The 14,213-nt window shown below is 44.2% G+C and overlaps 2 protein-coding genes and 1 long non-coding RNA gene across 3 annotated transcripts in view; all 3 read left to right on the top strand.

Annotated features, from left to right (window-relative positions):
* The window catches only part of LOC107729012 (putative homeodomain transcription factor 2), a gene marked incomplete at its 3' end in the record, with an annotated part of 12,249 nt that extends 3,290 nt beyond the window's left edge, over nucleotides 1-8,959 (top strand). The window contains exons 2-13 of the mRNA XM_016539362.1: nucleotides 126-206; nucleotides 974-1,030; nucleotides 1,171-1,182; nucleotides 3,731-3,800; nucleotides 3,903-4,061; nucleotides 4,666-4,831; nucleotides 5,307-5,468; nucleotides 5,812-6,004; nucleotides 7,353-7,526; nucleotides 7,611-7,832; nucleotides 8,632-8,760; nucleotides 8,885-8,959. Of these exons, the coding sequence (XP_016394848.1) occupies nucleotides 162-206; nucleotides 974-1,030; nucleotides 1,171-1,182; nucleotides 3,731-3,800; nucleotides 3,903-4,061; nucleotides 4,666-4,831; nucleotides 5,307-5,468; nucleotides 5,812-6,004; nucleotides 7,353-7,526; nucleotides 7,611-7,832; nucleotides 8,632-8,760; nucleotides 8,885-8,959 (1,464 nt within the window). The remainder of the gene's footprint in view (nucleotides 1-125; nucleotides 207-973; nucleotides 1,031-1,170; nucleotides 1,183-3,730; nucleotides 3,801-3,902; nucleotides 4,062-4,665; nucleotides 4,832-5,306; nucleotides 5,469-5,811; nucleotides 6,005-7,352; nucleotides 7,527-7,610; nucleotides 7,833-8,631; nucleotides 8,761-8,884) is intronic.
* Nucleotides 8,960-9,082: 123 nt separating this feature from the next.
* LOC107729014 (uncharacterized) lies at nucleotides 9,083-10,411 on the top strand. Its single transcript, XR_001638540.1, has 2 exons — nucleotides 9,083-9,233; nucleotides 9,317-10,411. It is a non-coding gene; the product is annotated as an uncharacterized LOC107729014 (long non-coding RNA).
* A 1,841-nt stretch (nucleotides 10,412-12,252) lies between these two features.
* The window catches only part of c4h11orf98 (chromosome 4 C11orf98 homolog), a 17,135-nt gene continuing 15,174 nt past the window's right edge, over nucleotides 12,253-14,213 (top strand). Inside the window, exon 1 of the mRNA XM_016539363.1 lies at nucleotides 12,253-12,427. Coding sequence (XP_016394849.1) covers nucleotides 12,268-12,427 — 160 coding nt within the window. The 5' untranslated portion in view covers nucleotides 12,253-12,267. The remainder of the gene's footprint in view (nucleotides 12,428-14,213) is intronic.

The following is a 14,213-nucleotide window of genomic DNA, read 5'->3' as shown; positions in this document are numbered from 1 at the left end:
GAGAGAGAGAGTGTGTGAGTGTGTGTGTGTGTGTGTGTTGGACACACCTGTGCTGCAGGTAAGAAGAGCTTAAGTGCGTCAGACCGCAGAGCTCCGTCTGATCTCCTCCCGTCTCTCTCTCACAGCTTAAAATGCTCCAGCGTGTGACTCCTGACATGTAAATGGCGTCGAAGGTGCGTGATGCTGTGCTCTGGTACCAGAAGAAGGTGAGCGATCGGAGAGCTTTTGATGTTTCCTCACATTGACTTCATGTGTCTGAGCTTCTGTTTGTCTGTGTGTGACACTGATGATGATGATGACGACGTTCTGGACTGATAGAGGATGGAGTTCTGATGTCTCTGACAAACTGAAGCTGAAGGGTTTATTAGAGTTGGGTTCACTGAAGTTATGGACGAATCCTGTGACTGTTTCCTGAATCGACGACATCACAACAAAACAGATGATGCTTAGTCAGAGCAACACTCGCAGGTTGTTCTCCTGCAGGTTTGTGCGCTCGCTGTAGGTTTAATGAGACTGAACTCGTGAATTATTGAGTGTTTTCCACCGTGTGACTTCAGTCCAGCGTCGCCGTCTTCACCTCCAGCGTGCACACGACACCGAGTCGCGGTACTTATTGCCCCCGGCAACAATCAGACCAATCAGAGCTGCGCATCGCATCCATTCACGCTCGTGTTTCCACAGATCTCCAGAAACTCGATCCGCAAGACCTCCATCCTGCTCCGGCGCTCCAACCCAGAAAACATTCATTACCGCCGCCTCTTTAAACGTGTCCCATCACATAATGAACACGCATAACGAGCTCTGGGTGTGTTTGGACTGACAGGTGACAGATCAGTGCGATTCTCCAGTCTCAGGAGATTGAGTGACGCTCAATGAGAGAGTCTGTTTAAACACAGGCGACTGACTGTTTGGATGATTTCTGACTGATTTGGATGTATAACCTACCTGTCTGTGTCTGTGTCTCGTCTGTCAGATCGGTGCGTATGACCAGCAGATATGGGAGAAATCAGTGGAACAGCGAGAGATCAAGGTAACGTGTCAGCGACTCTTGATTAGACTTTCACCTGTTCATTCTGCCTCTGCAAGAGCGTGTGTGTGTGTCTGTTAATGTGTGTGTTATTCGCTCATTCTTCCTTTAAACGTGTCTCTGTCTCCCTTCACTTGAAGCAGTTTATCAGACGGGTGAGTACGGCGCCGCTCTCAGCCTGTAGGTGGCGCTGCGTGTGGTTTTTTTTTAACACGACTGGACGCCTGTATTTGTGTGAGAGCATGTTCAGACTCCGACAAGATCACATCAGTAACACCAGGGTTTACTGTAATCTACTGAGATTCAGCTGAACGTCTGAAACTCCTCACACACGCGTCTGATGATGATGATGATGTAATAGAGGCTAATAGAGTCAGGATCGGCTCTCATTGGCCGGAATATGGCAGCAGCTCGAGAGTGAATCTGCATTGAGTTTGTTTGTGTTGCTTTGACTGGTTGCGCTGTGACTCATGTTTGGCTGAATGTCTTGCGTAACGAGGGCTAGACAGACGAAAATAAAGACAACAGAAAGTCTGAGTCAAGCTTCATTCTGCCCAGATACTCTGAATGAGCTGCAGCGAGGAATAAAGCTCTCTGATTCGGCACAAATCCTGATCAGTCGATCCGTTTTACAGTCATTTTACCAGCGGCCTGAATCCACAAAAACTGCGGCTAAATCCTGTAACTAGAAGTGTTAAAGTCATCTGTAATATTCTGAGTAAAAACAATAACAGAGGATGTGTGTCACAGGTTGTGCATTTATCGATGGTTTGAATGCAGCTCATCCAATCAGCATAGAATCTGAACGATTCATTTCATAATATTTTTCTCTCATGTCAGGACTGACTGTAGAGTTATTATTTCTCAGAGTCTGACAGGGAAAATATTATTGCTGAAATGCCATCAGCGGCGTATGTGAGCGTGCGGTTCGTATTCAACTTGTTTCTAAATCATGATTTGTTGACTGCGCTGCTTTTAATTATTTGAGGAAATTGAAAAGATTTTTAATAATGTCAGGCCTGAATCGTTTTAAAGTAATATTTTATAGGTAATATTTTTGGTGTTTCTGCCTTTAATTTGATAGAATAGTTAAAGATTGGAATTAAGAGAAGAGAGTTGGGTCACTTGAAGCGTCGTCCGCCAACAACACGGCTTTAACCTGTGCTTTACCATGAAAACAGCCGCAGGAAGTTAGCAGGGATGGACAGGAAACACGTCTGTGTGTTTGTGTTGTTTGCAGCTGGTTCTGATCTTGAGATCACTGCTGTCTGTGTGAATATCTGCTGGTTATTAGCAGAAGACGGGCCACGTTACACGGCTCTCTGGTTACACGAGCACCAGTGCAACAGGACACTAATGAGGGCATGAAACGCAGCACTGCACCCTTAATAGACAGCATCACAAACACCATGAGAGGTGTAAGCTTGTGTTTGTGTGTGAACTGATGTTTGGAGGTCTTCATATGAATAAACTCGAGTTGTAAATCCCTAATCATCTGTCGTGAGTGTGACTGAAAGAGCAGCTTCAGATCCTGCCGAAAGTCTTTATTGCACTATGGTCATGAACTCACTAATTTATCTTGTTAATCTTTTTTAATTAAACTGATATGATGAGAAGTGTGTGTGCTGAGATGCATGGTTTCCCCCATCAGTATGAATGAATGATCTGCTGTGGCAGAAGACACTAGCTGCGTTTCCATTACCCTTCAAATTGTGCCATTTGAAATTGTGAATAGAAAAATACGCCTAATGGAAACACGTCAATTTCACAAAACCTCCCATATGTCGCAAAAAAGTTTTTAAGCTCGCATGATGTGGTTTTTCAGGAAATTCGAAAAAGGAATATATCGCAAAACTGCAATGGAAACGGGTCACGTCATTCTTTAATGTACTATAACCTCCAAGAAACACTTCATACAAGGCCGCTCTCAAGTATAAAGGGCTTTTCTTGCCATTAATGCTTGGATAAGCCCTTATCTACACTGTACATGTGCATTACGGCCACTCTATTCAATGCTTGTTTTTATACCAGCTGCGCCACACCACGTTTCAGAAGCGTCTCATAAGCGGCTGTCTCCTTTGATTAAAAATAATGGCTAGTGCGGTGGCTGCAATTTACGTGAATCTACCAACATCCGTTGCCATGACTTGTGGCGAGAGGAAAAAATGACGTTTTAGTCACATAACATCGGTAAATGGAAACGCCATCATTTCGCAGTAGTTTTTGATTTACATTTATAAAATATCGCAAAAGTTTTGTGCAAGTCTGTAATGGAAATGCACCTGTCAGTCATCCTGTCTGTCTGTCTGTCTGATGAGCGTCTGTCTGTCTGTTGAGCGTCTGTCTGTCTGTCTGATGAGCGTCTGTCTGTCTGTCTGATGAGCGTCTGTCTGTCTGTTGAGCGTCTGTCTGTCTGATGAGTGTCTGTCTGTCTGATGAGTGTCTGTCTGTCTGTCTGATGAGTGTCTGTCTGTCTGTCTGATGAGCGTCTGTCTGTCTGATGAGTGTCTGTCTGTCTGATGAGTGTCTCTGTCTGATGAGCGTCTGTCTGTCGAGCGAGCGTCTTTCTGTCTGTCTGATGAGTGTCTGTCTGTCGGATGAGCGTCTGTCTGTCTGTCTGATGAGTTTCTGTCTGTCTGATGAGCGTCTGTCTGTCTGTCTGATGAGTTTCTGTCTGTCTGATGAGTGTCTGTCTGTCTGCAGGGTCTGCGGAACAAACCGAAGAAGACCGGTCACGTGAAGCCGGACCTGATTGATGTGGATCTGGTCAGAGGTATACCTGTATTTGATGTTTTTGGTGTCTGTTCACGTCACGTTCAGGTCTGTTTCACAGGTCAGTCGCGGCTCGTAACTCGTCTTCTGTTTTATTCGTCAGGCTCTGCGTTTGCTAAAGCGAAGCCCGAGAGCCCGTGGACCTCTCTGACCCGGAAGGGCATCGTCAGAGTGGTTTTCTTCCCATTTTTCTTCCGCTGGTGGATTCAGGTGACGTCGAGAGCCGTCTTCTACCTGCTGCTGTCTCTCTACCTGCTGCAGGGTGAGCGTTTATTCACACACAATCGCTTGTTTTTCAGCAGACAAATGTCAGACAGAATTATTGTTATATACTGTCTGTCCTTACTGTGATTGGAGTATGGTTTTGGTCCGGTGTGTTTGTGATGCCCTGATAGTGATTCACATCTACACGTCCAACCGCGAGTCGCTCCTTCAGTTTGACTGAATGACGCGTATGATTGCTTTTAGGTTGTTCATTGAGGTCACTGTAGTTGTTTTTCTTGTCAGAGACGTGTGCAAATAGATCTGGGTGGAGTTCAGATGCTTTTGTTTTTACAGGTTACTAAAAAGAACAGTGAGTGTGTGTAATAATTGTGTAACAAATCTCTCCTTAAAATAATCCATGTTCGTCATGGCTGAAAGTGAAGCTTTAATTTGAAGTTTAATTTAACTTACAGAGTTTGATTGAACATGCAGTCTTTGGCTTCTTCAATCATTTTCTCCTGCCTTTTAACAGCTGAGTTTATTTTACTGTCCTAACGATGGACATTTCTAGGATTAGCTGCACTGGATTATGTGTGTTTTTTCCTGTCACTCATGAGTGGAGAAGTGATCCTCATGTCATCGGTGTGTGTTTTGTGTTGCAGTGCTGGCGGCCGTGTTGTTTTTCAGCATCTCCAGTCCTCACAGCGTCCCCGTCACCGAGGTGTTTGGAGCCATCTGGCTGATGCTGCTGTTAGGAACCGTTCACTGCCAGATCGTCTCCACACACACTCCTAAAGCCAGCGGCGGCGGCAGCGGGAAACGCCGCAGGTCAGACTCTGCTCTTCTGTGTGACTGGTTTCTTCTGAAGTTCAGCCGTCTCACTGACAGCGACACACTACAGATGAAATCGGGGGAAGCGTCAGCACGTCGAGATGATTCTGCTGAATTCATGAAAAGCTTTCTCTTGATTTATGGATCCAAATCAAATTCACACTTGTGACAGACACTAATGTCTTCATTATTAGGCGATTGTCAGCATCATAAAAAGAAATGTCATTACAAGCACAAATGATCAGTCATATTCCAGAAGCATGAATAGAAATGCATTTTCTAAAGGATCTAAAATCCAAAGGATTTTGATTAACAAGCTCCAATGTAAATGAATCATTTTAGAGTTCGGTTGAATCATCTCCGCTGAGTCTGCGTCTCTTTCAGGCCTTTCGCTTCTCTTGACTTTGGGAATCAAAGTTCGCTCTGTTTTAAGATTTCTAAGTTTTCTGCACTTTGCTGTCTCTCGCTAAAGGAAGTTGAGGAAAGCGGCTCATTTGGACATTCATAGAGAAGGCGACGGCTCTAGCACTACTGATAACACACAGGAGGGGGCGCCGCAGGGCTCGCTGTCTGCCGGCTCACGCAGCCTCGTGGCTTTCTTCAAAGATTTCTGGCATGGTATCTTTAAAGAGGGGTGTGTATTTCTCTTTCTCTCATCTCCTCTTACAATCTTCTTGGCTACAACATCTCTTTTCCTGAAATCACGTCATCGCGCTGCAGTGCAGTTTTAAGTCTCTCTTTGAGGTTCCTCACTAGATAAAGGGATTTTGTAGCCATTTTATTCCATTTGCTCCGTTTCAATTGTTTTTCCCCCAGAAGCACAGTTGTGACTGTCTCCAGAAACCGGTTCTCTTTCTACTGATTCACAAGCTCCCATCAGCGTTTGCTGTAGAGGACTAGAGCTGCGCTTCCACACATCGCTTGATCAAACGCACAGCCTTTAGTAGAACCTGCTCTTTTCCTTGCTGTCCCATCAGGTCTAAAAAGTCCAAGCTGTCCATCGATAAGTCTACAGAGACGGACAATGGATACGTGTCTCTGGACGGACGCATCACCAGCAAAAGCAGCGAGGAGGGTTTACAGCTGCATGAGCCTCACTGCGACCTGCTGCGCTCCGAGACGCACTGGAGCCTCCAGCACAACAGACTGATCCTGCCGCCCACGGGCAAGGTACACACACTCACACACACACACTCTCTCACACACACACACGCACTCTCACACACGCACGCACTCTCACACACACTCTCACGTTATTTTTGTTTTCTTCGTGTACAAAAAGTATTCTCGTCGCTTCATGAAATTCAGATTGAACCACTGATGGCAGATGGACTACTTTGACGATGTCTTTCATACTTTTCTGGGCCTTGACAGTGTAAGTTACTTGGCAGTCAATGGGACAGTCACAAGCCTCCCGGTTTTCATCCAAAATATCTTAAATTGTGTTCCGAAGACGAACAAGCTTTTACGGGTTTGGAACGACATGGGGGCATCACCAGCAAAAGCAGCGAGGAGGGTTTACAGCTGCATGAGCCTCACTGCGACCTGCTGCGCTCCGAGACGCACTGGAGCCTCCAGCACAACAGACTGATCCTGCCGCCCACGGGCAAGGTACACACACTCACACACACACACTCTCTCACACACACACACGCACTCTCACACACGCACGCACTCTCACCGGTTTTCATCCAAAATATCTTAAATTGTGTTCCGAAGACGAACAAGCTTTTACGGGTTTGGAACGACATGGGGGTAAGTGATTAATGACAAAATTTTCATTTTGGGGTGGAGTAACCCTTTAATAACCCTTTCTAAATCTTTCATTGACAAAATAGGTTTTAATTGAGCAAGAGACCTAATCTGGGAAATACAACTCTTAACCACAGCATTAACCTGCTTGTCGAATTTCAAATCTGGATCGAACACAACTCCTAAATTCCTTATTTGGTCATGACAGTAGGCTGACCAAGGACCTAAATAAGTGGCTATGTCTGGGCATCCTCTAGTGGGGCCAAAAATCATAATATCCGTTTTAATTTGGTTTAACTGAACCAAATTGTGAGCCATCCAGCTCTTCACCTCTTCCAGACATGCCAAAAGGAAATTTGAACCACAATTCTCTCCATGTTTCAAAGGGAGATAAAGTTGTGTATCATCGGCATACAAATGGTAAGACATACCGTATTTATTAAAAATCGAGCCTAGAGGCAGCATGTACAAGGAAAACAGTACAGGGCCAATAACAGAACCCTGAGGAACCCCACAGGTAATAGAGGCTGTAGATGAAACAGTCACCATACTTCACAGAGAATACTTTGTTCGCAAGAGAAGACTTGAACCACTTTAAAACCGTCCCACGGATCCCAACTAAAAGTGATAAATGCTTTAGGAGAATCCCATGATCTATTGTATCAAAGGCAGCACTCAAGTCCAATAGAATCAGAGCTGCAGAATACACACTCACACACACACAGACACGTGTAGGCGTGACTGACATGTGTTTTGTGCGTGTCAGTGTCTGTCTGAGGCTGCGGTTCCTCGTGGGGTGGAGAACATGTCGGGTGAAGCGTCCAGTGAAGAAGACCCAGAGAACTACAGCGCCCTCCGCAGAGGAGTGGAGCGCAAGAACAGCGACTGCACGCTGCGCAACAGAAAAGCACACCACTACAAGAAGCATTACACTGCTGAGGTAGAACACACACACACACACACAATCAGTACTTCTGTAGGAGCACAAACACAGGCTGCTTCATGTGTGGTTTGGTCTCAGCAGGAGACGCTGAAGTCGGGCACCAGCTGCAGCTCGCGGTGCTCCAGCTCGCGGACGCAGGACTCTGAGAGCGCGCGGCACGAGTCTGAGACGGAGGATGTTCTGTGGGAGGACTTCCTGCACTGCGCCGAGTGCCGCTCCTCCTGCAGCAGCGAAACAGACGCCGACGGATCCGCAGCCTGTTCTGCGTCTAAGAAAGAGTTCAGAGACGACCCGTTTCATCAGGTGCGTCGCAGATCCACAGCTGCTGCCTCATTGGTTCAGATTTGTGGAGCTGGGGCCAGTTGTTCAATAGTGATCTGATCGGATTTTGTCCATTGGATTGTATCAAATCTTGAAAATGGGTTGTTTAAGAGGAAAAAAAAATTCTGATTCAGATTAGATCACAAAATCCAATCTTTGTTTTGATCTGGATTAAATCCTCAATTTGTGTTGTTCAAAGCGTTTTAGTAAGATTGGGATACTTTTGATCCAAAAAAAAACCGGGGTTATTCTGATCCCAGCAGAAGGGTGGATTTCAGGAACAAAAATGTAATAAAACTGATCCAAAAAGTACAACATTTGTAAAGTGTAATATCCCTTAAATCCCCAAATAGCTGTCAATATCAAACTAAAATATTCCATTAAAAGTTTTTTTTTTTATCACTGATTGTAAACTACATTGGCACAACCATCAGAGATGGACCAGTCAGAAGTAGTTAGTGGTTTCCCCCCCCCCATCTCTTTTTTTTCCCATCAGCTTGTCCCTTTAGGGGCTCCGTAGAGCACTAGTAATCCAGATTTGGAAATCTGAAAAAGTGTGTATCTGGATCAGGGTGATCCAATCCAATTTTGCTTTGAAAAACCGGCACTAAAGTAAGATGGGTTACCTGATCCTGGATAGCAAAACATGAGATTTCCAAATCCAGATCATTCTGACCCAGATTAAACTTTTTGAACAACTGGCCCCTGGTGTTTTGTTGCAGTAAGCGTGTAAATGATGTGTGTGTGTGTGTGTGTGTGTGTTGCTCTGCTGCTGGTGAAGGGTCACGTGCCGTGGCTCCACAGCTCTAATCCGGGCCTGGAGCGCGTCAGCGCCATCGTGTGGGAAGGAAACGAATGCAAGAAAGCAGACATGTCTGTGCTGGAAATCAGCGGCATGATAATGAACAGGGTGAGTGTGAAGCAGAGGAAGGAAGGCAGTGAACTGATAGAAATGCATTGAACGTCTCTGGATAGAAGCGTGTGCTAAATCATGATTACCTGAAGCCCTGATCTCGTCCTCCTCTCGCCCGCAGGTCAATCTCTACACTCCAGGCATCGGCTATCAGATCTTGGGGAATCTGGTGTCTGTGACGCTGGGTTTGACTCCGTTTGCGCTCTCACACACACACACACACACTCTCTCACACACACTCACACGCTCTCACACACACACACACACACACTCTCTCTCACACAAACTCACACACGACTGACGCTGTGATCGTATCGGAGCGCTGACGTGTCTCTGTCCCGCAGGAGTTGGACGCTCCGTTCCGTCTGTACGGTCTGACCATGAATCCTCTGCTGTATAACATCACTCAGGTGGTGATTCTGTCGGCCGTGTCGGGGGTCATCAGCGACCTGCTGGGCTTCAACCTGAAGGTCAGATGCTCGCTGTGGGTCGATGTCTGTGAGTCTCTTATACTGTTGGCGCTGTGTTCACAGTTTGTGTGTTTGCTTCACAGCTGTGGAAGATCAAATCATGACGGTGAATCTGCAGTGATTTCAGCTTCCCGAGGCGATGCGCGTCTCAAACACACGGTGGCGCTGTTTCCCCTCGACGGCTTCCTGACAATGAACTCTTGACCTGTTGTTCGGTCATAGAGTGCTTGTGCAATTCAGCTATTTATTTTACCCTTTCAGTGTTTTTTTTTATTCTGAAGTATTTGTTTTAGCTGTTACAATTGTTTTAAGTATTATTTTAGCTCCTGATGTGATGTTCTCATAGGAAAGATAATCCAGCGCAGTCTGATCTGCGAGTTACTGAAACCAACAGAAAAGCCCCATCATGACGCGATGATCATTGTGGAACGGATGAAACTGACACACACACACACACACACACAACTGAAACTGCCGTTTTTACACGCGTGTGAGTTTCATCAGTTGATCTGCAGTTTTTCAGCTTTGTTTTCATTCTCAGCAACACGTGTCAGTGAGTTCAGATGAACATTAATACGTCTGATCTCACACTGATTCAGCCGCTTCATGTGTCGTCTGTGACCCACACACACTCCGTCGGTCTGTAAACACGTGTGTGTGTGTGTGTGTGTGTGTGTGTCAGTTAGCAAAGCCTCAAAATGTGCACTTTAAAGCAGAAAATGTTACATGTTTCAGTCATGTTTCAGTCTGTCAGTGGTTCAGTCTTGGTGTTTTGTACGTGATGTAACGACCAAAGTGTTTTTCTTTTTCCTTTGTCTGTTTGTTTTTTTTGCTGGAGATGAATGTATTCGACTCCCTGAACTCTGCTTTGTAAAGGGGACTGACAGAGTTACTTTTTTTGTTGTTGTGATGCTGTTTTAAGTTTGATTCATATAGATTCATATTTCTGTTCATGGAGGGAAAATGTTCTGTTACAAAGAAACACTATTTAAAGAAAAAGAGAAATGGAGAAACTGAACGTCTCGTTCGCTTTTCAGAGAATCTTGTGTTTCTAGTTTCTGTATATTATTCAGACGTTTCTCTTCTCAGATGAAGGTACAGCCAGCTTCACGAGAATCTTGTGCTGGTGAAACTTATATTTCAACACGCTGTACAAAATAAATCTCTCATGAAAAGTGTTTGCAGCGCTCAAACTTCTTGAGCTGATCAGGTGCATCAACCATCTGCTAACTAACCTATGAACTAACCAGGTATGTGCTGTGATCCGGATGAACGGGTGGTGCACTAAAACTACAAATGCCAAATAATTTGTTGACTTTTTTTTTTTCTCCCCATTTTACTGAAGTAGTCCTGCTGTGCGTGATGGCTCATAAAACTGCATGTATAATGAGGAACTAGGTGTTTTAGATCAAGCATTATCAGCTGTGTTTGTCGAGGCTGGACTGACCTGAGCAGAATCTCTTCTGAAGGACCGTCTCAGTTCAAGCAGATCTTAAACACTCAATCTAAAACAAAGAGGGACCCACAACTTCACACATCACCTGAAAATGTCGTACTAAATAAGGACAAACTTATTTAATCACCAGTAAAATATCATTTGACTTAAAATCAGAATTACAATAAAAATAGTAATCTGGTTAGTAAAATCTGTGAAGGAAGAGTCATTATTCAACACATGATAATGAAAAAAAATCATGCTGCGAATAACAATTAGTTTTATTCACAGACTAATGATTTCAGCTCCAATGGTTTCTCCTAAAAAGTCTCCAATTAGTATTTTTACTGTCTTTGTAAAGACATTTGTACCTTCTTCCATGAGTCTTTCATTAAAAACAACAAAACACAAGATGAAGTATTTATGAAACAAAAATCATGTGTTCTGAATGAAGAACTAGCACACTGATGGCAAAACACTTCGAGTGAAATCTCTGCTAGTCTCTCACTAGCCTCGTGTACTTCTGCGCCAGATGTTAACAGACCAGAAAACACATAGGATGGATCTCATTACATCTGTGCATTATTAGATCTTACTGTATGTTACATTATTATTAATCAATCAGTCATTTGACAAGAAGAGGATAAATCACTGCTCTTGTCTGAATAACTTCAGCAGCTTTAATAACATACTCTGCTCTCTCGTGCTCGTTACTGCTTCTTATGTGCTTTGTTTTCATTTTGCTACTGACTTTTTTCTGTCTTTTCTAAAGCAATACTTCATGGAAAAACAAGATTATTTGATGAAATTATTTATGATGATTAATTTGCGTTGATAATGAACTTTTTAAATAGTTAAAATGATTCATGGATTTTGTCCATTAGATGTGCATCGGTGAAGAGTGAACTTTGGAGTCCTTTGTCATCTTAAAAAAACACAAGACAGTTGCTTTGCACAATTAACCCTAGGCTAACTGAGACTTATGTTGGTTTTGATTGCTTCTATTGTCCTCATTTGGACAAAAGCATCTGCTAAATGACTAAATGTAAATGTAATCCAATTCTGCACAAAACAACTTCACATAAATGTAAAAGCGCTCCGTCATGATTACTGTCCATCGGTGCAGTTACACATTTCACACTGCAACACTAGTACGGTAGAGTAGTATGTTATTCTTCTATTCTGAACACTCACGATCGAGAAACAAACTCTGCAGGTGCGTCTTCAGCGGCCTGTCGTCAGGTCAAAGGTCACGCCGCGCTCTCGCTCTCCCGGCTGAAGTCAGACGAGCTGGAACGCTGCCGGCGGAAGTCGATGAATATTCCCTCGGTGTCGGAGTCCAGAGACTCCAGGATCTGGTCCACGATGGGAGGAGACGGACCCTCGCAGACGTCTGGCTCTTCTGCGCAGGAGGTCATCTGACACACGGAGTGGCGTCTGGCCCCGGCGCCGGCGCTGCTCTCGGGGTCGTACTCGGCCACCGGCGTCAGCATGGGCATGTTGTAGCTCTTGGAGCGCACCACGGGGTTCTTAGCGGGCGAGTCGCTGGAGCGCGGCCATCGGCGCAGGAGCCGCTTCTCTGAGAACAACAAACGAAGAATGGGTCAGGAGAATGTGCTGCGACCGCTGCGTGAGCTTTACTGTGACGCTGCTCAGCCAGAACACACGAGCTCTGCGCCACCGAGCCGTCGCCGGAGAACAGGCCGCGAGTCCCCAGATACGGAGACACCACCTTCTGCACCAGACACTCCAGCTTCAGGTAATCACTGCTCACACCTTTAGACTCGTGAACCCCCTGCGACACATCACATCAACACCAGCCTCCGCTCACACCACTGCATCATTAGCAATCACACGGCGAATCCTCCATAATATCATTTACTATCGTATGCACTCGTCAAATTACTGGTATTTGCGCCATTATTTAACACCCAAAACAAGCATGTCTTAAAGCAGGCGATAATTTGCGCTGCTCTTGGTAGATTGCGCTGGTTATTATAGAAATGATCTGCTGCGTCTGTGTTCTTTAATGTGCGCATTTTCAGTAAATCACACGCAAAATTGCACGCTAACGCTAATTTGCACTGATTAATCAACACTTCAAACTTTGAAAATACGATCTCCATTTCTTTCTAATTCATTTTACAAAAACAAGAAAATAGCTCAACTGTAATATGGAAATAACTTTGACTGTATGTTCTGATCACACTACAAAAAAGATGCTCTTCCTCAGTAAATTTGTCTTGTTTTCTGGTGCAAATGTCTAAAGATTCAAAAAATCTAAATACACTGAGAAGCAAAATGACGTGAGACATACAAATATCTGCCAATAAGGCCAGAAAAATCTACTTAAACACAAAACATTGACAGATATTTGTTGTTGTTTTAAGCATAAACTCACTTAATTTTGTTCAATTTCTCAGAAAACAAGACTTCAACCATCTTCATTTTGCTTAAATGTTTCTTGATTTAATGATGTTTAGATATTTGCACTGGAAAGCAAGACATTTTTGCAGTGCATGCAACATTTAATGTTATGATTTTATGAATTTAAGACTTTCTGCTCTGATTTAAGACCTTAAAGGTGCTGTATGTAATTTTTGGACCCTTCTAAAGCCAAAAAGTAACATAATATGTTTACTAGATATTAGTAACTAGATATTAAGGAAACATGTTTTGTTTACATAGCTGTTTCTCTGAAAAATAATGCTATAGCCAGTAATTCTACTCTGAAATGTGCGCTCCGGGTTTTTGCGGGACCCATGTCAACCGCTAGCTGGCAATATTACATACTGCACCTTTAATGGCCTAAATTTGTAAAAGGGCAAATTCAGACTTTAAGAGCAGCAGAAACCCTGCAAGCAGCTGTGATTTATGATCAAATATCAGCAGCAATCACATCTGACAGATCACTGTGACAGAGATGGAAAACTAAACAATAAAACAAAACTATGATGAGCCCTTTAAAATGCAGCATGCAGAGACACACAGGAAATAAAACCACACACACACACACACACACACACCTGAAGAATCAGTAGGGTGTAGATAGATTTCACTCACAGTCTGAAGGTCAGAGATGATGCAAGCACAGAAAACCACAAATATACACATGTCTCACAAACACTCACAATACGACACGTTTGCTTGGAAATAAAATTCAGTTCACATACGTGTACACCAAAACACACACGCATTTGTCTTGTGTGACTCCGTCGTGTAAGTTTAAGATGCGTTACACACAGAAACCCACTGGAAACTCACGGGGAAGCTGACAGTTTCAGCTCTGCGTCGACTCAGGAAATCTAGAGCGTTATGAAAGTTTCTGATGTTTGTTTACACGAGCGTCTGAAGGGTTGCTGGGAAACGGCTGCATCTGTTCTGTAGCACACACACACACACTCTCACAAACACACACACACTCACTCTCACACACACTCACACACAAACACACACACACACACTCTCTCACACACACTCACACACTAGGGCTGTGCAATTAATCGCATGCGATTGTCATGCGCATCTCGTCAGTAAAGCCGGTC

This window comes from Sinocyclocheilus rhinocerous, unplaced genomic scaffold, assembly GCF_001515625.1.
Source record: "Sinocyclocheilus rhinocerous isolate Xijiao unplaced genomic scaffold, SAMN03320098_v1.1 scaffold2682, whole genome shotgun sequence".
NCBI lineage: Eukaryota > Metazoa > Chordata > Actinopteri > Cypriniformes > Cyprinidae > Sinocyclocheilus > Sinocyclocheilus rhinocerous.
This window is presented reverse-complemented; position numbering and strand designations above follow the sequence as displayed.